The 23,306-nt window shown below is 42.8% G+C and overlaps 2 protein-coding genes and 1 pseudogene across 7 annotated transcripts; 2 read left to right on the top strand and 1 right to left on the bottom strand.

Moving 5' to 3' along the window:
* Positions 1–2,029: 2,029 nt before the first annotated feature.
* Positions 2,030–5,786, top strand: LOC133919016 (uncharacterized). Of its 3 annotated transcripts, none has more exons than XM_062363196.1 (7): positions 2,030–2,929; positions 3,009–3,153; positions 3,234–3,287; positions 3,374–3,465; positions 4,567–4,802; positions 4,960–5,133; positions 5,640–5,786. In XM_062363196.1, the coding sequence occupies exons 1-7, from the start codon at positions 2,220–2,222 to the stop codon at positions 5,675–5,677; spliced, it is 1,449 nt and encodes a 482-aa protein (XP_062219180.1). In that variant the 5' UTR covers positions 2,030–2,219; the 3' UTR covers positions 5,678–5,786. The 3 variants fall into 3 exon arrangements, with proteins under 3 accessions (XP_062219180.1, XP_062219181.1, XP_062219178.1); XM_062363197.1 differs by lacking the exon at positions 5,640–5,786 and adding an exon at positions 5,286–5,619 and having other exon boundaries at positions 2,031–2,929; XM_062363194.1 differs by lacking the exon at positions 5,640–5,786 and adding an exon at positions 5,227–5,619 and having other exon boundaries at positions 2,033–2,929.
* Positions 5,787–6,017: 231 nt separating this feature from the next.
* LOC133917892 (uncharacterized) lies at positions 6,018–8,582 on the bottom strand (annotated as a pseudogene).
* A 2,884-nt stretch (positions 8,583–11,466) lies between these two features.
* Positions 11,467–19,090, top strand: LOC133919017 (DNA repair protein RAD5A). 4 transcript variants are annotated; one of them, XM_062363199.1, is made up of 20 exons: positions 11,468–12,201; positions 12,287–12,420; positions 12,525–12,660; positions 12,897–12,950; positions 13,024–13,170; positions 13,255–13,406; positions 13,499–13,583; positions 13,696–13,965; positions 14,152–14,298; positions 14,747–14,902; positions 15,082–15,149; positions 15,610–15,732; positions 15,867–15,966; positions 16,037–16,149; positions 16,290–16,565; positions 16,670–16,867; positions 17,065–17,158; positions 17,234–17,305; positions 18,293–18,391; positions 18,499–19,090. In XM_062363199.1, the coding sequence occupies exons 1-20, from the start codon at positions 11,683–11,685 to the stop codon at positions 18,619–18,621; spliced, it is 3,066 nt and encodes a 1,021-aa protein (XP_062219183.1). In that variant the 5' UTR covers positions 11,468–11,682; the 3' UTR covers positions 18,622–19,090. The 4 variants fall into 4 exon arrangements, with proteins under 4 accessions (XP_062219184.1, XP_062219185.1, XP_062219183.1 ...); XM_062363198.1 differs by having other exon boundaries at positions 11,469–12,201; positions 16,667–16,867; positions 18,499–19,088; XM_062363200.1 differs by lacking the exons at positions 17,065–17,158; positions 17,234–17,305; positions 18,293–18,391; positions 18,499–19,090 and having other exon boundaries at positions 11,467–12,201; positions 16,667–16,871.
* Positions 19,091–23,306: the final 4,216 nt, after the last annotated feature.

The raw sequence follows: 23,306 nt of genomic DNA on the forward strand, positions 1-23,306 counted from the left end.
TCCTACCTTGCCACTGTTTGTGCTGGCTACTGGAAGCCCACGCAACAGTGAGGATGGTGGCAGCAGGGCCTCCCCCCCTGGAAATGCTCGATGTTAAGGAGCAGGCGGTCATGCTCGGTGTGGGAGCAGGTCGTAGGTGGTAGATCAGACAGGTGGAGGCTGACAAGCGGCCGTGGACGACGGATCCGGTTGGTGGCGGCTGGTGGGCGACTACGTGCGGCAGATCTGCCTACTTGCGGTCGACAGCCAGAGATGGGTGGCAGTTCTTGCGGTCGGCGAGATGGCGTGGCGAGGACATGGACGACGCGGTTGGCGGAGGCAGGCGAACGCGGTGGAGGTGGCGTTCGAGGAGGAGGCAGCTGCGGTGCTAGCGCTGGCAGACGAGGCCATAACGGCGACACGCGCGAAGGAGGACTGGGATGGCTTGGCAGCTGTGGACGACGTGGAGGTCGTGCATGGCAGCAGGGTGGATGAGGACAGGGTCGACATGGAGGTGGCTTCAAGTGACCTGTGGCCGGATCCGTGGCTGGGTAACCCAGCCCAGCACGATGGTGGCTGGTCTTGCACGACGGCGACTAGTTCAGCGTGGGTCGGCATGCGCACGTGCTTTGGATCGACGAGGCAGCGGCTGGGTCGGCATGATTGATGTGCTGGCACATGGGTTTTGCGTGCGGCGTTCAGGGTTGTGTGGAGGAAGGCGGCGTTTTGGCTCTTGGCTCCTCATCGGCATCAATGCTATCGCGACGGGTTGGGGCTCTACACGGGTAGCAGGGCGGTGCTGCTCGTCTCCAATGGTGAGGCACATCGGATCCGAGGTGTGGTGTCTTGCGGCAGGCGAGGGTGGCATCCGCTCGCAGTGATTTGAGGCGACGAGGTGGAGGGTGCAATGTCCTTGAGGTGGTCAGATCAGGTGCTCCTTAGGCCGGCCGATCTGTGCAGTATCGCAGCGGTACTATGGCAGTTGGTCCCGAACAGCGGTGGCCAACTCGGCATGGTGCAATCTGCATCGCGGTGGCCTTTGAAGTCATGATTAGTTGTTGATAGCGGCTTGGCTCATCACTACGGCGTGGGGATGACTGGGCTTGGACCCGCGGAGGCGAGGTGGTGCGACCGGTGGCGTGTGGTCCCTGGCGGCGTGGTGGTGATCAGTCACGCATAGTGGCGACCGTTGTTCGGTGCTGGGCGGCCGTGCTCGGCGATGTGGTGGGTGGTGTTGTGGAGGTACGATCGAGGCGTCCAAATCTTCGTTGAGCCTAGGTGGCGGCGTCGGTGGATGGTCTCGCTCAGTGACAGCCAGTCCAACGTGCCATAGGTTGGGCCGGTGTGGCGGTGACTAGAGGTAGCCACACGCGTGTCGGCATGACGGCTTGCAACGAACTGCGGCGACTAGCCTTACCTGGCAGCGGCTAGTATGGTGTGTGACAACATCGATGACAACGCAAGCGGCAATGATGGCGCGTCTGCAAGAGGACTTGCAACAGACTGCGTTAGCTAGCACAGCTTAACAATGGCTAGTTCGGTGTGGGACATCGTCGCAAGACGACGCAAACAATAGCTTTGGTGTGCCAGCATACCGGTGTGCAACGGAGGGCACTGTGTTGGCTCGACGGCGGTCGTGTGCCGCTTGTTGTTGTTTTCATTGTTGTTAGTTGTTGCTAGCCGTTGGTTGTGGTTGTTTAGTCGTTGCTAGTGGTTGTTAGCTATTGGTAGTTGTTATTTTTCCCTTTTCTTATGATTATAGCCTCCAGGGTTATTCTCTTGTATTTTTTCTTTTATATCAATAGAATTGGACACCGTCTCTCGTGTGTTGGTTGTTAAAAAAAACTTGTCCAGTTTTGTATTAAAGGGCTTCAAAACCTTCCGTTGTAATGGAGTTGTACACATGGATTGTATGTGAAGTATTTTAAAAGAAAATCAATTAAATAAGGTGCCAAATAAACACTCCTGTCACCCTTGGAATTCTTTTGTGAAGAAATCACAGCCGTAGCTTGGAACCCCTGCGAGTTGCGCCCTCTATTGATCGCTCGGACAAAAAAGTTGTCGAGCATGGGCAGTCTCCAGCGACGGAAACGCCCAATATGGTGAGCCCGTAACGGAGCTTTGACGGTTTGGTTTCATCGACGCTAGCGCAACGGCGCCCTGGCGCCGTAACATCGTCGGAGACAGAGCCTCGCAGCCGGCCGCCGTCGCCCTGGGCCGTGTCCCTAACGTCGCCGCCCATGGCCACCACCTGCGACGACGTCGATTTCGGCCTCCTCGGCGACGAGGACGACGCCCACCACCCCCCTCAAACCCACCCAGACCCCCCTCACCCATCGCTGCCTCCGCCGCAGGGCTTCTACCTCCCGCAGAAATCCCCCGTCTCCCCCGTCTTCGCCGAAGACTCCGCCAGCCACTTCTCGCACGACCTCAAGAACAACCAGGCGGCGGCCAAGCGCAGGGGCTGCGGCGTGGTGGTGGAGGAACCGGGCGTTGTCGGCAAGTACCGCTCCCCTTACCTCAACAGCAGCGGCAAGAAGGGGCGAGGCGGCGGCGAGGGCGCGGCGCACAACCGGAAGGACGGTAGGGAGGAGTGGAGCGACGGGGCCATCTGCACCCTCCTGAACGCGTACACGGAGCGGTTCGAGCAGCTGCAGCGCGGGACCTTCCGGGGCCGGGACTGGGAGGACGTGGCCGCCGCCGTGGCCAGCCAGCATCCCGCCCGGGACGGCGGCGGCAAGAGCGTAGATCAGTGCAAGAACAAGATGGACAACCTCAAGAAGCGGTACAAGGTAGAGTGTCAGCGGATTGACGGCGGTACCAGCAAGTGGCCATGGTTCAAGAAAATGGAGGTCATAGTTGGCGGTGCGACCTCCATTGCCTCCCCCAAGCCCGCCGCCGCCACCGCTGATGATGTCAAACCGAGGGACCAGCAGCAACAGAACAAGAGGTTGAAGATGCAAAGTCCCCTTTTTTGTTAGTTCATTTTGGGTACTAGGTGAGACATGAGCAAATGATTTGGATTGCAGTTGTACACCTTCCAGTGCTAGCCTGCTTAGTATCGGTGTCGGCTCCAGATTGACACCTCTCTCGAATCCGAGATGGAAGAGGGCGCTCTTGAAGATTGGGGGCAGTGTATTAGCGGGAGCGGCTTCTGAAAATGTTGACCCAAAGGTGTCTATCTATTACGAGTCTCTAGTTTAACATTGCTGTGCTAGACCCTGATGCTGATAATTTGCTTATGTCCATTTTAGGTGATTATGTTAATTGCTAGAGAAGTTCAGGTGGCAAGCCTTCATGGAGTTCAGGTAGATAGAAGAAATTTGTTTAGTGGAGTCGTTGATATCAAATCTTGTTTTGTTCGTCACCTGACCATTGAAATGGCTACAATCAGGTAGCAATTGTTGTGGGGAGTCGAAATATATACTGTGGTGACACTTGGGCTGCTGAAACAGGCATTGAAAGGGCTGCAACATGTCCAATAGGGTAATTTGTTCGAGATCCCTTATATTTTCCTTTTGCTTGTCTGCTCTGTGGTTCCATTTTCTGTAATGGCTCGTGCTCCTTGTGAATAATGCTCTGTTTCCGTGCTACCTGTAAAACTGCCAAGTGTGCCATCGTTTCATTGCCAGGGTTTCTCTTGGGTTTGAATATGATTTCAGTACTCTTCCCATTGCTATTTTCATTGTTTTACCTTGTATTTATGCACATTACATGTGAAGTATTGGAAATGGATCAGCTCGATGGTGACAATAGTACTCCCTTGCTACAATGTGGCTCCATCACTGCTCAGGAGAGCCATACCAGATTGTTACAACTTATGAGTTACATATCACTGTTACTCATTGGCAGCTGTCTACATATTTCTTGTTAAGCATTCTACCACATTGATCTAGGGAAAAGCTCTCTTTACCTGATGTTCTCTTATTTCCAGCTGCTCAAACATCTCCTTTTGACCTTATATGCCATTTTTTTTATGTTGCTGTACACCAGAATGTATATCCTGGAGGATAGACTTTAAAAATTAGCTTCATATGTGCTGTTGATGATTTATCTGTGTGAATTGTGTTACCTTTCTATTTGATATCTAAGGACATGGCTGTTGAAAGTTGAAACCATTTTCTTTTATAACAACGATAAATGATGGAAGCAGTCAGTTCTAATCCCATTTCTCTTAATTTTTTTGAGAGACCATTTTTGTTCATTTACATTCAGAATACTTTTAGCTTTGAATATTGATGTATTTGTACTGTTCCATTTGCGAGAGATTAAGCAACAAAGTAGCTAAGGAAAAGAATTCTGATTCAGTTTCAAAATGATGGGAGAATTTTTGGCACAAAAAATTACCCAGGTAATGTGATCTGTGACATATGAACATATCTTGAAGGTATTTAACCGACCTACTAGGCTGCCACCCCATTAGTTAATCGGGTCACCTTTGAGGGCTTCTCTTATGTTCTGTCAAGACTCAGATATCTTATTCTTTTGCCATTCGACAAATTTTGATGACTGATGTTGCAACCACAGTTCTACAACAAATGTAAGTCTTAGAAGTTAACACTGGTCCGTCTACTTCACATGTTTCAGGATGATGGCATCAGTGTTGAATGCGGTGTTGCTACAAGCATCGCTTGAAAAGATCGGCATCGAGACACGAGTCCAGACAACATTGGTGGTGCAAGATGCTACGGAACCATACATAAGACGACGAGCTATACGCCATCTTGAAAAAGGGAGGGTTGTTATCTTCGGAGGGATTGGTGCTGCGATGGGAAATCCACTTTTCACAACAGATACAGCAGCTGCCTTGAGAGCTTCTGAAAGTATGTCTTTGAACTGCCTTCCCCATATCAGACACTACTTTTTTCCCAGCATTTCTACATGCATACGCACAATTTCTTTCTTAACAACCGTTTCCTTTTCATGAAAACTTTGCTTCACTTGTGGCCTAGAAATCTGACTAGACACACTGTTAACCAGTCAATGCAGATGTACTCCTTAAAGGTATTACTGGAGATACCGTAAATGGTTGCACTCCTGAAAGCAATGGCGATGCAGAATTTGAACACATTTCATACAGGGAGTTAGTGGCAAGAGGATTCAGCAAAATGGATGTAATAGCAATTACCTTTTGTGAGGAGAACAACATTCCTGGTTAGCCTACTATCTCTGTCTCACTCTGAATTTAAGACTGGTAACTTTTCAACACTCCAGATAAGATGACTATTGTGTTTTAATTTGTTTCAGTTGTCCTTTTTAACATGATGGAGCCTGGTAACATATCTAGAGCATTGTGTGGATATCAGGTAGGAACTTTGGTTGACCAGACGGGAAGGATCAGTTGACTTAATGCAAGAAAGCTGTGCTAGAGCATCGAAGCTTTGGCGATCATCACATAACTTGTGGGTTCTAATTCTCTAATTGAAATGTTTTGCATTTTGCGTTGGGGGGCAAATTTTGTGAATGGCGAAAGTACTTGTCTCGTGGATTCCATGTATAGCCTCGTTTGTAAATTAAGTAGAAGCTGTGGTATGAAATAGTCAATGGATGCTCAACTCAGGAAGTAGTGATGAACCGTGCTGTTTACTGTTTCTTAACTGGAATTTCTACTGCGAGATCAATTCCTCTGGTTCTTCTGCACCTTTTCTTTTGTTCGACAGGGATGATTCTGCTGCATCGCTTCTCTTTTGTCGAATAAGCATATTGGATAATCTGAATCAGTCAATCAAAGTCTGAAGTTTTTTTCGTTACTCACATATTTTCGTGGAATCCGAGTATAAAAGTCTAATGAAAGTTTGCGTGTTCTGAAAATAAAGGAGATTATGAAAGTACTGTACGCACTTTCAGGGCCGTGTCTAGGAATTTGAGGCCCCAGTGCGAAATATAAAATGGGGTCCTAAAATTAAAAAATTTATATAACCAAAGCATACTTTCACTTAATTATATAACTTCAAGACATGTTATTTGTTACAATATTTAGGAATATATCAAATATTAATGCTAAACAGTAAAGGTAGTACTCAAGCAATAAACTGACCTCATGTTCTACTGAAAAGCATCATCCTTTTAGTATTTCTTGAAATAAAATCTTCAATTATATCTTCATACTTAATCTTCTTCAAGATATCATTTTCAAGTGCTATTGTCGTCAATCCATTGAGTCTTTCTTGTGTCATAGTAGAACGCAAGTAGGATTTCAACAACTTGAGTTTAGAAAAGCTCCTTTCCGCAGATGCAACAGTCACGGGAATAGTTAACAAAATTCTGTATGCAATAACGGCATTAGGGAAACAGCCTAGCTATTTCAAATATTTCAGAATATCAAGAGGGCTCATAGATTCCTTAATAAGATCCTGGATGAACTTTAACTCCACATACAATTCTTTTCCATCAATATCTGAATGTTCTCCACTCTTAAGTGCTACCTTAAGATTAACAGAAGAAGAAAACAAACTCTTATCATCCAAGGAGCATAGCTTATCTGAATTAAACAAGAAACCAAAAGTATTTTCGTACCCCTGATATTGCTCAAATCTCCTAGTAAGTGAAGCTATAGCTTGATCAACAATAGCTATAAAATAATTAACCCTAAATGACTCATGTGCAGATTGTGAAGCAATAGATGCATCATTATTGCTCTCATCAAATTGTCTTTTTCTTTTGATTTTACGCTTGGTGCGGAATTCTGGAGCAATATCCATCTCAAGTGCAATTTCTTTTGCAGCTTCTAATGCATTTGAAAAGCCAGTTTCTCTATACTTATTGAAAAAGGAAATCAGCCCCTGTACTTTCTCAATTGCAATATCAATAAGCATATCTTTTGCTTGTAGTTGCTTACTGACCAAATTAACAGCAGATAATATTTCATACCAGATGATTATTGCCACTAAAAATTCAAAGCCACCAAGTTCATTGTCCGCCAAGGATTTAGCTTCACTACTTGTCAATGGATCATTATCATTTTCAGCCACTTGTAGTAAAGCCTCCCTTATTTCTTGAATCTGAAACCTTATAGCCTTAACACTATCAACACGACTCTCCCAACGAGTAGATGACAATAACTTGAGAGTCAATCCTGTTATGTTATCTTTAAGAATTTGTCATTTTTTAGTAGAATTAGCAAATATTGTATAGATACGTTGTATAACTCCAAAAAAATCTTTTACATTACCACAAGACTTTGCCATATCACATAGTGTTAAATTCAGACTATGACAACCACAAGCTGAATAAAAAGCTCTAGGATTTTTATCCAATAGTTTCTTTTGTACCCCTTGATGTTTTCCTTTCATATTTGACCTATTATCATATCCCTGTCCTCTCACATTGTCTACATCAAGGTCAAGATTTTTCAATTCATTTTGTAGAACATCAAACAATCCTTGCCCAGTTGTATCATTTACATCCAAAAAACCTAAAAAGGATTCTTCAATGCAAATAGAACCTGAAGATGCATCAACATACCTTATGATCAAAGACATCTGTTCTTGGTGGCTTGCATCAGGAGTACAGTCAAAGATAACTGAGAAGTACTTTGCTTCTTTAACCTTTCCAATGATTTGAGACCTGATTGCAACAGCTATCAAATTTATTAACTCATTCTGGATGCAAGGACCAAGATAATGAATATGAATTTCATCATTCGTGATGCGTTGAACATGCTGTTGGATAACTGGATTAAATTCAGCCAACATTTGAATCAATCCTAAGAAATTACCATTGCTGTCTTGGTACAACCTGCTATTACTGCCACGAAATGCTAAATTATGTTCTGCAAGAAATTTTACAATCAAGATAATTCTAAACAAAACCTTTCTCTAATGGTCCCTTTCTTTTTGAAGTTTTCGCTGAGCAACTTTATCAATTGTTTGATTCTTTTGCAACCTGAGACGCAAGGCATACCAAGTAGCCATATTCATAACATGTTTTGTACTAGTTTCATGCTCTTTAAATCTAGTGCCAAGATGATACCAGTCATTGAAACCCTCATTTGCTAATTGACCTTTTCCATACCCCTTTCTCAATAATTTGCAACAAAAACAAAATACTCTGTCAAGCTCTTTGCTGTATACAAGCCATTCTCTGTCACACTTTTCTCCATTTGAGAGAACTCTAGTGTATGATACTGCAGAAAACTTTCTAGAGAATTTATCTTTAGGACCTTTCTCAATAGACAAATCTCTTTTAGGACCCTTTTGCACCAAAATATCAATCATTTTAGGATCAAGTTCATCCTAAGTTCTTGGATCAAATATATCAGGTTGAAAAGAAGTATTGATGTCATTGTTACTTTCAGTACTTGGTGATCTATCTAAGCTGAGATCAACTCCATCAGTATGTCCACTAACTTCATCGGCAATATTAGTATCGTCACCTTGAACAATTTCTGCAGCGTGACCCTCAACTTCTACTGCAATCTTAGCATCATTACTATGAACCCCATCAACATTAGCAGCTGCAGTTTGATTTTCAGAATTAAATTGAGATTCTTTCATAACAAATCTATCAAGAGCACCCTTTTGAGATTGAGCTGTTGCTTCTAGTCTTTGTTTCTTCTTACGCTTTTCATAACCAGAATCATACTTCCTATTTCTAGAAGACATGATGAGGATTGAGAAAATAAACGTCTTCCTGTTTTATAAATCAAACAACACTAATGATTTAAACAGTATATGAATTCTAGACTTAGCAAGATAAGAAAAAGATCAAAAGAAAAGAAGATCGAACCTGCGTGGAACGTGCTGCCCAGCACTAGTTCGTCCATCGGCGTACCGAGTTGGACAGTGGTCGCTGCCGTTCTCGTCTGTGAATCCAAGGGAATTTTTTTAAAATGCATTGATGCATACCAATTGCATAGCCAAGATCGAATTTATTTAAACATGCAAAGATGCATACCAATTCTGTGAATCCAAATTAAATAGCAACAACGTGCAGTTGAAGGCCAGGCGCCCAGGCCAACGTTTCTCCAGACTCCAATGCCTCTCGAGCAGCCCATCCAGCTTACCTGAGAGCAATTGAGGAATGAGGATTGGCAGCGTGGAAGTGGCCAAACACAACTCTGGTTATGTACTAGATAGATATGTGAGTTCCTATGTAGCAAGGCACTGTGTGCTCTATAAATTCAGCAGAAGATGAAGGAGGTATAAGTTACGCAGAGATATGTCAAAAATGAACTAATAAACCAGTAATACCGACAGTTCAGTTTGTAATTGTTTGCCGTTTACAGCCAGCAGTACTTTCAGTATTTTCCAAATTCTACAGAAGATTTGAAAACATCCTTTATTCATAGTTTACATGTCCATATGATGGCAATGACTAGATACAACACGCATAATAGATGAAGAAACAAACGTATGCATGTATTTCATATATACTTCAGAATGCAAGCATGTAAAATAGTACTTGCAAGTTGCAAATGAATCATATCCGACATAAAAAAGAAAAACAGTACTTGCAAGTCGAAATCGAATGAATGTGCTGCTCACGTGATCACGTCGGCGACTCGGCAACGCCGCGACGGGACTCGGCACGGCAGGTGCGGGCGTGCGACCCTGTGCGACAGCCCACCTCACCCCTGCTACTCAACGGGCCTGCGCACTTGGCACTTTGTCGGTCTGACAAAACTTTACCCGCCCGGTTGGAATGCGTGGATTTACCTTGGTTCCCGATAGGAGTTATGTGTAATTCTTTTGCTCCAAACAGGCTAGAAATTGGTTCAAACCCTACGAAATTCTTGATTCTCGGCCGATTACAAATATTCATCAACCATTTCAACACTTTCCAACTGAACTATATGCACGTTCTGTATCCATTTCACACAACAAAGCTGTGGGGAATGCGGTGGACGTGAATTTTCCTAGGGGCATGTGGGTTCACAGTACTATCAGGACCGTCCAATTGAAAATGATTTATGGTAAAAGGATGATGCATTTTAAATATAGGGGTTGCGAAAGAAAAGTAGGCTACAGTGTAGGCTATTTTTTAGTCCGGCATCAACCGTCCTGCCCCTCTGCACATCATTTTTCAAAAAGATTCTGCACCATAGTATTCCATATAACACAATCTAATGTTTCAGTTGTTTCACTTCATTTTTTTTCCGATCGAGCACAGGATATGAACACGAATAGAATTCAGAATCAAGTTCATGAACACTGTACATGAACTAGAAGAACATATGGACACACATTTGCATTTGTTTACATTGTACATGAACTTGAATCGTGCACAAATTTGCATGAACATCCATGATTCTTGCACGAATTTGCATGAACATCACCAAGAGCTTGAAGATGAACAAAAGAGAAAATACACATTATTTGATCTGTACACAAATAGACTTGTACATCACAGGACCAAAAAGAAAAATAAAAGGGCATGCACATAGGGCCATCCTTTTTTTTAATCATGAACGCACCTTTGAAAATCTCCCAAATATCATTCAAAATGTCATTCTTGATCTGTACACGTGAAATTGGTGCACCCGTACATAAAAATCAAAACACCACTCAACTCAGTTCGCATGACAAGTACCAGGAGTAGGTTATAGCGTGTTTGGTAGTCTGGATGCGGGCCGGCCTAGCCTTGTGCGCGTATGGACATGATGTTTGGTTGTGTGGATGGCTCGCTCAGCCAGTCTCATTGTGTGCAAAATGGCTTGCTCAGTCTGGCTCCGCGGAAACGAATTTCATTTGCGTTTCCTCCAGACCAGCGGGTGGGAGCTTAGCTAATTATAGTATTAGCATATAATTAATGAGTATTAACTTATATTAGTATATTTTGAATTGGATTAGAATTTAATATGATAAATTAAATACTAGAGTGTATTTATGTAAAATAAACATCATGTTAATAATTGTTTTTTTATTTCAATCTCATACACCATATACTTATACGGATAACTGAACCTAATATCTTCTCAGTCAGACTGAGCAAATACAGTCAACCAAACAAATAACACTATATACATATAGTCTGGTTCACTAGATACGAGCCAGGCTAGATCTTGCGGGTAACCAAACAGGCCCTTAGTGCGTGGATAGAACTATGAGCCCAGGTGGGTTTGGGTAAATATGGGTGTGTTTGTTTGCTCAAATGTCCTCAGCCTGGTATTATAGATACGTATAATCTCAGGAAAAACCTATTTGATTATCCGTATCTATTGTTTTAGCCTAGTCCGATAGATACAAATATACGATATCATCCTGACCTGAGAGTGAAGCTCGGTTCGAATTTCACTCTGCAGCCTGACTCGACAGATGTATGTTCTATATCCATTCATATAGATAGATTTATTTATCAGTGTTATAAAATCATCTTCATACGAATAACCAATTATTAAAATCTCAACTCTTCTACTTATGCAATCTCAAATTTAATTAATAACACCAAAACTCAGTTCATGACAAACAACCTACAAAATACTTTTTTAAAATAAATATAGCTATTCTACTTATACCATGCAGCTAATAAAAACCGACGGGCGGGTAACCAAAACACACCCTATTATTCCGGAACGCGGTACAGAATAGAGAAGCGCAGTCAAGGACTGCTCCTGCATCTGCAGCCCCACCGCAGAGGCCGACGGGAACAATTCGGTCCAGCCCTCCGGCTTCCCGCGAAATCTATAGGCGGGGGCGCGAAGCGGGAGTTTGGGGGAAAATTTCGCGGGCCGGGGCGAGCAGAGCCGCCGCCTCGCGGGGAAAGATGGGGAAGGAGCGGGAGCGGGAGGAGCAGGTGGCCATGGTGCGCGCGGTGCTCGGCGAGGGCACGCCGGAGATGGATATCATCCGCGCGCTCCACATGGCTGGCGATGACCCCACCAAGGCCATCAACATCCTCCTCGACTTCCTCCAGAAGCCACCGCCATCGCCGTCGCCCTCCCCCTCCCCACCGCCTGCCAAACCTGCCAAAACCCTCACCGAGTCAACCCCACCGAGCAGTGTCCCTACGCATCCCAAGCCCACGGCAGAGAAACCTAAGCCCGCGCCTGCGCCCGCGACAACCAACGGCGGCGGTGAGCACTGGTGGTTGGTGGGGAGCGCCGAGATGGCGGGGTTGGCCACCTGCAAGGGCAGACGAATTGCCCCTGGGGACGCGGTCACCTTCTCCTTCCCCAACGCCACGGCTGCCGCCGCCGCGGCGGGCAAGAGCCGTCCCGGCCGCCCCGGCCTTGCTTCCTGCTCCTCCGGGATCATGCGCTTCTCCACCCCGAACCACGGGGAGGTACATTACTTATCACTGCTGACCACCCTAATTCTCTGACGCTGCATCGTACCACTGTGCGGTGTAACCATTTGTTGCTGTTTAGGTGGGTCGCATCCCCAATGAGTGGGCACGGTGCCTCCTTCCCCTTCTCAAGGAGAACAAGATAAAAGTCCAGGGCTCGTGCAAATCAGCTCCTGAGGCGCTTAGCATTATGGACGCCGTCCTCTTATCCGTGTGGTATATATGAATTGCAGTTCATACTAACTCCAATTTATGTGCGATTGAGCATTTCTGTTGTACGACCTACACCACCATCTTGAGTTCGGTCTTGTACTTTGCAGTGTATATATCAACAGCTCAATGTTTCACGATCAAAAGCAATCGACGCCCAAAGCCGCTCGGGTTGCTCCTGAGGATTCCACATTTCACCCACTACCTGCACTTTTTAAGTTGATTGGGCTTGCCCCTTTTAAAAAGGTGAGCTGTTTGCTCTTATCGTCTCTTGTTCGTTTTATCATCTAGTGCAAATGCACTGCAAAAGTCACAGGTTAGAAGCTCTTGGTATAGGTGAAATCATCATTGATAATCATGCACTGCAAAAATAAAGGCATAAAGAGACAAAATAAAAGTAATGAGTCCATGCAAATTATGTGCTGCTCTTTTGCCAGAACCAGCATGTCTGATTTATTTGGTTTGACACTAATTCAAACCAGGCCGCATTTACTCCAGAAGATCTTTATTCCAGGAAGCGACCGATTGAAACAAAGGTACTCACTTAATACTCCATACATGACACTGCTATCAACATAATAAATATTGGCTTCATATCTGCTTGAACAGAGCAGTATCGGAGTGCCTGCCACTAAGTTGACATCCGAGAAATTGAGATTATCTTCTGGTGGAAATGAAGATGATCAGGATGAAGAAACTGTTTCAGATTCAGATTTGGATGATCTAATTGGAATCACTGACAGTTCTGCACTGGAGGTAATTCAACAACCTTTGTTAAGAGTTTCAGAGACCAGTTGGTTTTGTATTAACTTCTGTAGTGCTCTGAATTTATTTTGGTAGGAAAGGGCTCCCCCTGATTCTCTGCAGTGCGATCTACGCTCTTATCAAAAGCAGGCCCTTCATTGGATGCTGCAACTTGAGAAAGGAAGTTCTTACCAGGATGCAGCTACAACCCTTCACCCTTGTTGGGAAGCATATAAACTCGAGGACAAGTACGTCTGTTGTATATTGTATGAGCTTTTTCTTATGATCAGGTTTTTTCGAGATGAATGTTAACATATCTCTATTCCTGCATTCATTTTAGGAGGGAACTAGTTTTGTACTTGAATGTGTTTTCAGGCGATGCCACAACTGAGTTCCCTAGTACATTACAACTTGGCAGAGGAGGGGTAAGTATATTCTTAATATTTCACACATTTATCTTTGCCATTTCCTTTTGTATTTATTGTTTCTGGTCGAAATTGGCGATTCATTTTATTAACTAACTGGGTAAATTATAAGATTCTGGCAGATGCAATGGGATTGGGGAAGACTATTATGACTATTGCTCTTCTTCTTTCTGATTCTGGCAAAGGATGCATCACTACTCACCATACCACTCAGATCTGTGGAGAAGCTAGAGGGTTGGGTGAATTGCCTACTCATTCTCATGATGCTGTGAAGAAGCTTGCTAGCCCTTTCTCTTTTAGTAAGCTTAGAAAACATAAGGCTCCACTTATTGGAGGTGGCAATCTAATCGTCTGCCCAATGACTCTACTTGGTCAGTGGAAGGTAAGTTCTAACAGTGGCACCAGCATGCCAGTCTGTGCTGCGCTATATGTATGCTCATTTAGTGCTTGCAGAAAAGTAGGGGATAGGAAGGTCCAACATATTTGAGATTTGCTTTACCAATTTCATGTCTAAATGTAATGCTACACTAATGTTTTTTAATGCTAGAATTGATATTTCGAATTACAGGCGGAGATTGAAGCTCATACTAAGCCGGGCATTGTGAATATATATGTTCATTATGGACAAAACAGACCAAAAGAAGCAGGTTTTGTCGGTCAGAGTGATATTGTCCTGACTACATATGGTGTCGTGGCATCAGAATTTTCAACTGATGTGAGCTCTTAGATCTTATAGCATGCACCTGTCTTTCAGTTTACTCTTAATATGCTCAAGCATTTGTTCATCTTTTTTATTGGTTGTAAGATAGGCAGATAGAACCAAACCATGTGATTGACTGGTTGTTTGCATACTTGTCCAACTATGGCCCCTTGATTTCGCATCTTTTACTTGGAATATATATAATGCATTGCCTTTTTGCTTGCCCTTTGTCCTCCCCACCATGAGTGTACATTTGTTTCGTCATGTCATGCCTATGCAATCTTTGGTAATGCAAGTGCAGTTTGCTTAAAATTTGGTCCATGCATGAGGGGAGTATAGAAGATAGTCACATGGACCAAAGTGGGCATGCAATGATGGAGAACTTTACTACCTCTTTTGCCATTAATCTTTAGTTTGATTATGCAATCTGATTCTTGACTGAACTTTGGATATGTGCTTGTAGGGTTCAATAGAAAATGGTCCTCTCTACTCTGTAAATTGGTTCAGAGTTGTGCTTGATGAAGCACACATGATAAAGTCTTCTAGAAGTTTGATATCCCTAGCTGCTGCTTCTCTGACAGCTGATCGGCGCTGGTGTCTCACCGGTACACCAATTCAGGTGAGGATCTGTGTAGATCTTGGGGGTCTTTGTTAGAAATCATTGAACCGATCATATTCATCCATAATGCAGGATGATGGATCAGACAAATTATAAGAATGTGCACTTAGTTTTCATGCATGTATTTGCGTGTTAGGTGCTTATGCGTTTAAACTTTATGAGTTTTACTTTACTGGCAGAACAACTTGGAGGATCTGTACAGCCTTTTTCGGTTTTTGAGAGTTGAACCATGGAGGAACTGGGCCTTGTAAGTGTAACATTTGTTTGCTTTCATTGATCCCTCTTGTTCTAATTGGCATACTTGTACAGATCTTGTCAATTTCCCCTACAAAGTAATTGGACTGTTGAAAAATGCATAACTGAGGCTTTTAATATTATTGTCCATTATCTATTCTGTCTGCATCAAAGTCTCCTGTTTGATGAGACTTGGCAAACTTGTTGCGTATCCGAGAGGCTGACTGTTAGTTATAATGATGATGTTACTGCAAAATGCAAACTACCTTTTTTAAAAAGGAAAATTGTGAACTTGGTTATACAATTGACTATCGCTCTGCCAGTTTTCAATTCTTGGCATTCTATTTTGCACACATCAAGTATGTTAAATCATGATTCTATGGGAGTCATACTATATTCTTCTTATCATGCAATAAATTGAAAGATCACTATGGTCCTCTATACATAACATTTGTTGGTCATATGCTATTTAGGTGGCATAAACTTGTACAAAAACCATACGAAGAAGGTGATGAAAGAGGCTTAAAGCTAGTGCAGTCTATTTTAAAGCCAATAATGTTGAGAAGGACTAAAAATAGCACAGACAAGGAGGGCAGGTATGTCCAAGCTATCAAATTACTCAATAATAGAAATACAATTTAGAAAAAAAGGTTGCTCATTATTAAACAACTTGCACTGTTGCACATCAATTGGTTTTTTTTGCACATGACTTAACTCATGCTTTGTACAGACCGATCGTTACTTTACCCCCTGCGAATATTGAAGTAAAATATTGTGATTTGTCAGAGGCTGAGAAGGATTTCTATGAAGCTCTATTTCGAAAATCTAAGGTAATGTGCTTTCAACTGAAGAAGCATGTACATTCAGAGAGACAAATTAATAGTCCTGTGCTGTTTATAGGTAAAATTTGATCAATTTGTGGAGCAAGGAAGGGTCTTGCACAACTATGCTTCAATTTTGGAGTTACTTTTGCGCCTTCGGCAATGCTGTGACCATCCGTTCCTTGTTCTGAGGTTTGTTTGCATGCTGTTAACAGAATAGTAGACTAGTAAGTCACTAGGTTGCCTGAAAAATTGGGTTATAACTTAACCTAAAATTGAACATTGATTTTGTCATTGATTATTTTTTTTATGATGGGCTTCATTGTTGCCAGTCGTGGGGATACACAGGAGTTTGCAGACCTAAACAAGCTTGTGAAGCGTTTCCTGCATGGTGGTAATGGTGCCGTTAATGGGGATTCTTCTTGCCTCCCCTCTAGAGCTTACATTGAAGAGGTTGTCCAAGAACTGCAGAAAGGTGAAGGGGAGTGCCCTATTTGCCTAGAAGCCTTTGAGGATGCTGTATTAACTTCCTGTGCCCACCGTTTATGCCGAGAGTGTCTGTTGTCTAGTTGGCGAAGTGCAACAGCAGGTCTTTGTCCTGTCTGTAGGTATTTTATGTCTCACTTTTCTTTTGTCTCTCTGATATAATTTGTTTTCCTAGTCATTCTTCTGTATTCTCATGCCCATCAATTTGATCATACTGTTGCAGAAGGTCAATGAGCAAACAAGATCTCATAACTGCTCCAACTGATAGCCGCTTTCAAGTTGATGTCGATAAAAACTGGGTTGAATCTTCCAAGATATCTGCTCTCCTGCTGGAGTTAGAAGCTCTTCGCAGTTCAGGTGCCAAGAGCATCGTGTTTAGCCAGTGGACTGCATTTTTAGATCTCTTGCAAATTCCACTTTTGAGGTAAGTGGTGTTCAGTTACGATGAATCAATATCAAGTTTGCATAGGCCAAAATACCTATTCTTTTCTTCCAAGAACCTCCTGTCCCCTCGGTACTGGACCTACTGGTTTATATCTTTACAATTTTGGCAGGTCCTTTTGCCCCATTGCTGTGATGAACCTGACCTTACCAACTAATCTTTGAGCTTTTGCATGGCAGAAATAACTTCTCATTTGCTAGGCTGGATGGGACGTTGAATCATCACCAGAGAGAGAAAGTAATCAAGGAGTTCTCGGAGAACAAAAGCATTTTGGTATTTTCTTCTGTTCCTTGAATCCACTCCTTTCTTGATTAGTGCCGTCATAATTAAAATATCTGATCTATGCAGGTTCTACTTATGTCTCTGAAGGCTGGTGGTGTTGGTATAAACCTTACTGCTGCATCTAATGCATTTGTCATGGTATATTTCCATTAGTCCTTTGTGCAAAGTTTCCCAACAAAACATTTTTGCACTAGAAGGCATACTTTTGTTCAGTAGTGTGTTATAACATCCTTCATATTGAGTTCCGTTTTTGTTGTTGTCTCTCAGCCTCAATCTTTACTGTTGATACTTGATACTACCGAAATTAACCTTAAAAATGGAAATGATTCCATTGATCCATTCATTTTTTTTTGGTTTATCAATGCTCGACCTACACAATATATTACAATGTGCTGGGCTGGTGGTAATATCATGCATGCATTGAATCATGTACATGTATTCACTAGACAAACACACCGGACCACGCTGGAAAATTTACTAATATAATATCAAACTAACGGTCCGCTTGATTCCTATATTGAGGTTGCCAAAATGTCTTTTTTGTGCCAAATTCTCCTAGGTTAGGCAATCAAAACCTGTGCCACACTTTAGCAAGCAAAATCTTACCACACTTTGGGTCACTGACGCATGTGATCTGGCATCCAAAAAAATAAATATTGCCACAGGTGCTTTGACAAACCAAACAAACGGACACTAACTAGATCAAACTTACCTAACTCAATGTGGTGAAGTGTGGCGATATGTGGCTATGAGCAAAGCAAGCCTTAAATGTGTTTCTTACTTGTCTAACAAATGATTTTCTAAAGATATTTGTGATGTACAAAATTCCGATGCGTTCATGTATGTCTCTATCTCTGATCTAACAGCGTAAGCATATATGACTATAATGGCGATTTTGTATTCAATTAGTAGTACAAGCATAAGGTGAAACTTTTGCAGCAGTCCGTTGGTAAAGCTGCCCCCGGGCTTACACCTGCCTATAGTCTGCCTAAACAATGAAATAGTGTTCTGGCAACAAACGCTTGGTGATACCTAGATTTTTTATGCTAAAGTGATACCGTGATTATAGCTTTGTTTACATGTTCTGTGAGCGTCTTGTGAGTACATCATTCATGTTTGCTTCAGGACCCTTGGTGGAATCCTGCTGTCGAAGAACAAGCTGTAATGCGCATCCATCGAATTGGTCAAACAAAGACTGTTTCTATCAAAAGATTCATTGTGAAGGTACCTTCTCTCTCTTTTTCAAATCTCATCGTATCCAGAGTCTTGTCATTATAATGCAAAATCTCCTGTTATCATTCTTTTAATTATGATATGATACGACGGTCCAGGGCACTGTTGAAGAACGAATGGAAGCCGTGCAGGCCCGTAAGCAGCGAATGATTTCTGGAGCGTTGACAGATCAAGAAGTCCGCACCGCACGTATAGAAGAACTGAAGATGCTTTTCTCTTGAGACACAAAAGGGTTATCGATAATCTGATGTCATTTCTTGCACATCGCATCCATGGCTACCAAAAGATGGTCAGCGTTCTTTTTCTCAGCAGAAAGAGGAAGGTAAAACGGGGTAAGAATTCCGAGTGTCGTCACCCAAATAGCTTACATCGTCCGGCGTTTAGTTGCTGTTGTACACATGATTTTGTATATATTTCATGAACAGTGATTAAACAAAATGAGAGTCGGCAGAAGAAAAGGTGTATCGTGCCATTTTCTTACGGAACGGTGCCGATTTGTACTTAAAAAGAAAAACCTTAATGCCTTAGTGTTGTTAAGGTTTTTTCCTTGATAATATGTTAATGAGGATAATTGGTTTTTCTTCATGATCTAGGAATCTAACAAGAGACGAGGTATATATGATGTATATAGGTTCGGATCCTTGATTGAAGTAATATCTTATGTCCTGGGTGGTTGTTGATATATATGTATTCACTTGAGTACAGATAAAGTGTCTAGATCTATTATAAAGAGTAGATGAGATCTAAACTAGACTAATGATGAAGTCGTCGAATATCTCATGTAGTTTTAGTGTTTGCGTCAAGTTGCAGATGAGTTATGTTCTTTTGAAAAAGTCCTTCGAGGATCGGAGTTCCTGTCTTATACAAGGGTTTTGTACCTCTTTCTATTTTGTTATAGTCGATAGTGAGTTTTTTATCTTGTCTATCAGGAAAGATCAGATAAATTTAATTAGTATAATAATTGTTTTTGAGTTGGATAACCAATCGAGATTTTTCTAGTATGTGTTTTCTGGATTTCTGGAAGTATCAGGTACTATAAATTCGGTTTTGTAATATTTGGAATTGTTAATTATGTACATGATATACCTTATCTATATATGGTATACTTTTATGTGTATATACTTTATAGTTAAATATTCGACAGTAGCTTTCTAACTCTACTCGTAAGGAAGAGTTTATGTTATTTTCACTCGAGTATCGTCAAGTCTAAGCTTGGTCGAGTATGGTGGTTCAGGCTTCCAATAGAGAGAATTGAGTAATATTCCAAGTATTGAGTGGAAACATAATTGGATCGAGCGTCTTGCTGTTAATCGCACTCGAAGCTTAAGAAAGGACTAAAAGTTCGATTAGTCGACATTTGATTTCGAATAGAGTTAAAAAAACCTTTCAAATTTGAACTGATGGGTATAAGCGTATTTAATGTGAGCAGAGATTCGAACGATATCATCACTTCACCTTTCATGTCGATCGAGGCACCATTGAAACGTGTTTCGAACAATAATCGTTTTTCGAATTTGACTAGGAGATAATGTCTACTTATTCCCTCGAGGAGAAACCCTATTGCCTCATCTTTTCTGCTTTCGTCAGACTCTTGCTCTTGAATTTCTTCTCCAAAGTTTTTCAGCATTGTCTACTTTTGTTCGTGAAATTTTTGTTCTTCTCCCTCATGGAGGGAAATCTTGATTGGGCGGCTCTGCCATAGGGAGTGCTGGGCCTCGTCTCCAATAAGTTACCGCACTTGAAAGATTTCACTTTTTTCCACTGCTTATGCTCCACCCGGCGTGAAGTGCGTAGGGTAGCTGAGTTCGCACCATGGATCCTGTAAGGGTCGTTCGTGCATAATGATTGCTTGGTGGAGGTGCATTGTCTGGGAAGCAAAGCGATCTTTGACCTTCGTTTTCGAGGTTTAGTTGGCGGCAACTGGGAGATGATTAGGGCCTCGAGCGAGCTCTTGATCATCATCGAACGAGGGCGTCAGATCAAAGGTAGGGTGTTAAATCCGGTGATCGGATGATTTTTTGATCTCCCGCCACTCTCCTATGATGCATTCTAGGTGAACCTGGAGGGATGTGTGGTACGAAGGAATGAAAAGCTGTTTATAATTGTTGTTCCAAGAATGTCATGCTTCCATCTCTAGATGACAAAGGGCGTGCACGTATATTTTGTCGACAGGCCGTCGCGGTGGTTCCAGATCTGTAGTCGTAATTTCTGGTGGCATATTGCATATTTTTTGGATGGAATCACCTCAAGAGATCCATCTGGGACCATAGCAACATTGGAGTAGTCTATGCTTGAGTTTGAGCTCTGGCAACCCGGTATGGGGTGTACTCGGCTCATTCTGGACAAGACTCGCGCCTTTTTCTTGAAGTTCTAGGGCGACCAAATTGACGACCTTGCTGAGCACAATGCCTCAACGCCAATTTCTACTCATGTCTTTGGCGGTGACATCTGAGAGCCGCTAGATTGGAAAATTGTACCTTGGATAAAGGAAAGAACAATCCTACTGGGCTTGACATCTGAGGTTGTTCCACCGGTACCCGGGATTACCCATCCTGGCCAAATTTTGGGCTTTCACCGAACGAGCTCATCATACGATCGGGATGAGTACTTGGTGCTTGAGATTTCTTACCACGACCTAATTTCTAGTACGCTCAAGTTCCTTGAAGGGAATTTTAAGTGACGTTTTTGTAGGTGGCTGTCGCCCAAGCTTTCCCCTTAGATATGTAATAGGTTTCCTCATATGCTTTTGGATAGCAATTGTAAAAATATTTTACTGATATTTTGCTTAATCTATTATGCTATTGCTACTATTTACTTGTCGATGAAATAGAGTTAGCATGAATAGATACAAACTGATTAGCACATGCTATCACCACCCTTGAGATTATCTAACTATATATCCGTTAATACCTGAAAACTCGATTAAACAAGCCATTATATGTGTGACTTTCGAGTAATTACTCGAGGCGGTCAAAAAAAGAATGAGAAAAAGACTAGTATAAAACTAGAAACAGAACACATGATGGTCTTTTGCAAACTTTTACTGAACTTGCACATTTTATCAGCATACGAATAAGAACTCGCCAGAGAGCACACACGAGACTAACTAGGACTTTCAAAACCTTTGTTAGTCGTTAGGCGTGAAATATTTGACAATCTCAGTGCCATTATATCTTATGAGGTGTAATTGTTCGTCATCGACTTAACACATGCCTCTGTTGGTTCTATCCAACGCGATCAACGCAAAGACAGATAAATTTTTGCAAAAACACTTAAAAAAGAATATGATATTATAATGTAGCCCCTAACTCTCTGGTCGAGAAGATTTATTGAGTAGAGAGTAAGAAAGAACATACCTGTACCATTGAATGAATATAGCGTAGCCCTTGACCTTCTACTCGATGACGGAATTTAGTGAAGAGTAAAGCCTTAGCATCTAAAGTATGCGATGTAGCCCCCGACTCTCTGTTTGATGTGATAATCGAAACAGAGGGTAGAGCATATGCGCCATACTTGATGTGGCCCCTATCTCTTACGCAATGACTGGATTCGAGTAGATAATGGAGCATAAGCACTTAATATTATACGATGTGGCCTCCGACTCTCTGCTCGATGTGTTAATTGAGTGGAGAGAAGAGCGTAAGCATTAACACACCGTTCTCAACCGTATATTCGATGGCCTTAGACCCCGAGCATTGGATTATAATTATGCTGTTGTCATCAAGTAAACTCGAGCGAACGGGTAGGTGAGCATTAAAAACCGGTTCCCGTTCGTGCTCGTTTTCACCACAACCTTCGATTTGACGCATCATAATGATCATCCATCCCTCTTTGCAGATATAGACAAGTCATAACGCTCCCACGACGCCTTGACTTCCACCGGGCGCGTAGCACGACCGAGGTGTTCTCGAGCATACTATCATTTCGAATCTTGACGGCTCCATTTATATAGTACGACCTGTACCCAGAACTATAAATAGAGGGGACTTGAGGCTGTTTATTTCCACTCCGTCTTCTCCCTTTCTTCCTTTGCCTTGCTCGGTAGAACTTTTAAAGCTTGAAGAAATGGCCTTCACTCCATCGTCGTCTCCCGAGTCGAGCTCAAGAATTAAAGAAGAGGGAACCTTCTACCCAAAGCCTCTTGCCATGGTTCCACTCGACGTCATCATAGTTTCTTTCGACGAGGAGGAATCAAGTGAGGGTCCTAGAGGAAGAGAGAATAGAAAATCACTTGGGGATGGCTGGCCCCTCTCCTGACAGGTGCAACGCTTCATTGCCACTTATGTCTCGTGGAGAGCGATGCGAATGACACGGGAGAGGGATGAAGCTAGTGGTGATCCTGACGAGATCATAAACTAGGCTGCTGACGAAGTTTTCGACGATGAAACCCCCGAGCCCCCGGTGGCGAAGAAAGTTCAGTCGTCTTCTCTGTCGACAATCGCCAGATCGCCTCCGTGGCCCATGGATGGTCCGCCAGGCTTACCGGCGTCGGTCAGTAGCTCCAACAGGGTCCTTACATCGACCATTTTTCCTGGCCCTTATGCTGGCCGATGTCCGATTCCCATGGTTATCAGTTACCGTCCCAGGGAAGAGTATAAAAGGTTTCTCGACTCGCTCAAGGGCGAATAGGGGTCCACATGCTTCTGAACTCTTGGGGTGGCGGATCTTCACTTTTTGCCACGTAGGTCAAGAGGAAAAGAAAAAATATGTAATAGGTTAGTTAATCTGATTGAATGTAATCGACTTACCTGTAACTTACCTTATCTATGAATGAATCTGTCGGAGTTGATCGATGTGCCACGAGTTCTCGAATATCTCACCGTTTGGAGTAGATAACCGTACTAATTCAGGTCGAGTAACTTCAACTACTATGTACGGTCCTTCCCACTTAGGTGATAACTTATGT

The sequence above is a fragment of the Phragmites australis genome, chromosome 5 (genome assembly GCF_958298935.1).
Source record: "Phragmites australis chromosome 5, lpPhrAust1.1, whole genome shotgun sequence".
In the NCBI taxonomy this organism is placed as follows: Eukaryota; Viridiplantae; Streptophyta; class Magnoliopsida; order Poales; family Poaceae; genus Phragmites; species Phragmites australis.

What these genes read in the sequence shown, in the direction of transcription:
- LOC133919016 (XM_062363194.1), top strand. Translation starts at nt 2,220, where the DNA reads ATGGCCACCACCTGCGACGACGTCGATTTCGGCCTCCTCGGCGACGAG. An exon ending in CAGCAGCAACAGAACAAGAG is followed by an intron (nt 2,930 to 3,008) that starts GTTGAAGATGCA and finishes TTTGGATTGCAG; the next exon opens with TTGTACACCTTCCAGTGCTA. An exon ending in GCTGCAACATGTCCAATAGG is followed by an intron (nt 3,466 to 4,566) that starts GTAATTTGTTCG and finishes CACATGTTTCAG; the next exon opens with GATGATGGCATCAGTGTTGA.
- LOC133919017 (XM_062363198.1), top strand. Translation starts at nt 11,683, where the DNA reads ATGGGGAAGGAGCGGGAGCGGGAGGAGCAGGTGGCCATGGTGCGCGCG. An exon ending in GGCTTGCCCCTTTTAAAAAG is followed by an intron (nt 12,661 to 12,896) that starts GTGAGCTGTTTG and finishes AATTCAAACCAG; the next exon opens with GCCGCATTTACTCCAGAAGA. An exon ending in CTCTACTTGGTCAGTGGAAG is followed by an intron (nt 13,966 to 14,151) that starts GTAAGTTCTAAC and finishes TTCGAATTACAG; the next exon opens with GCGGAGATTGAAGCTCATAC.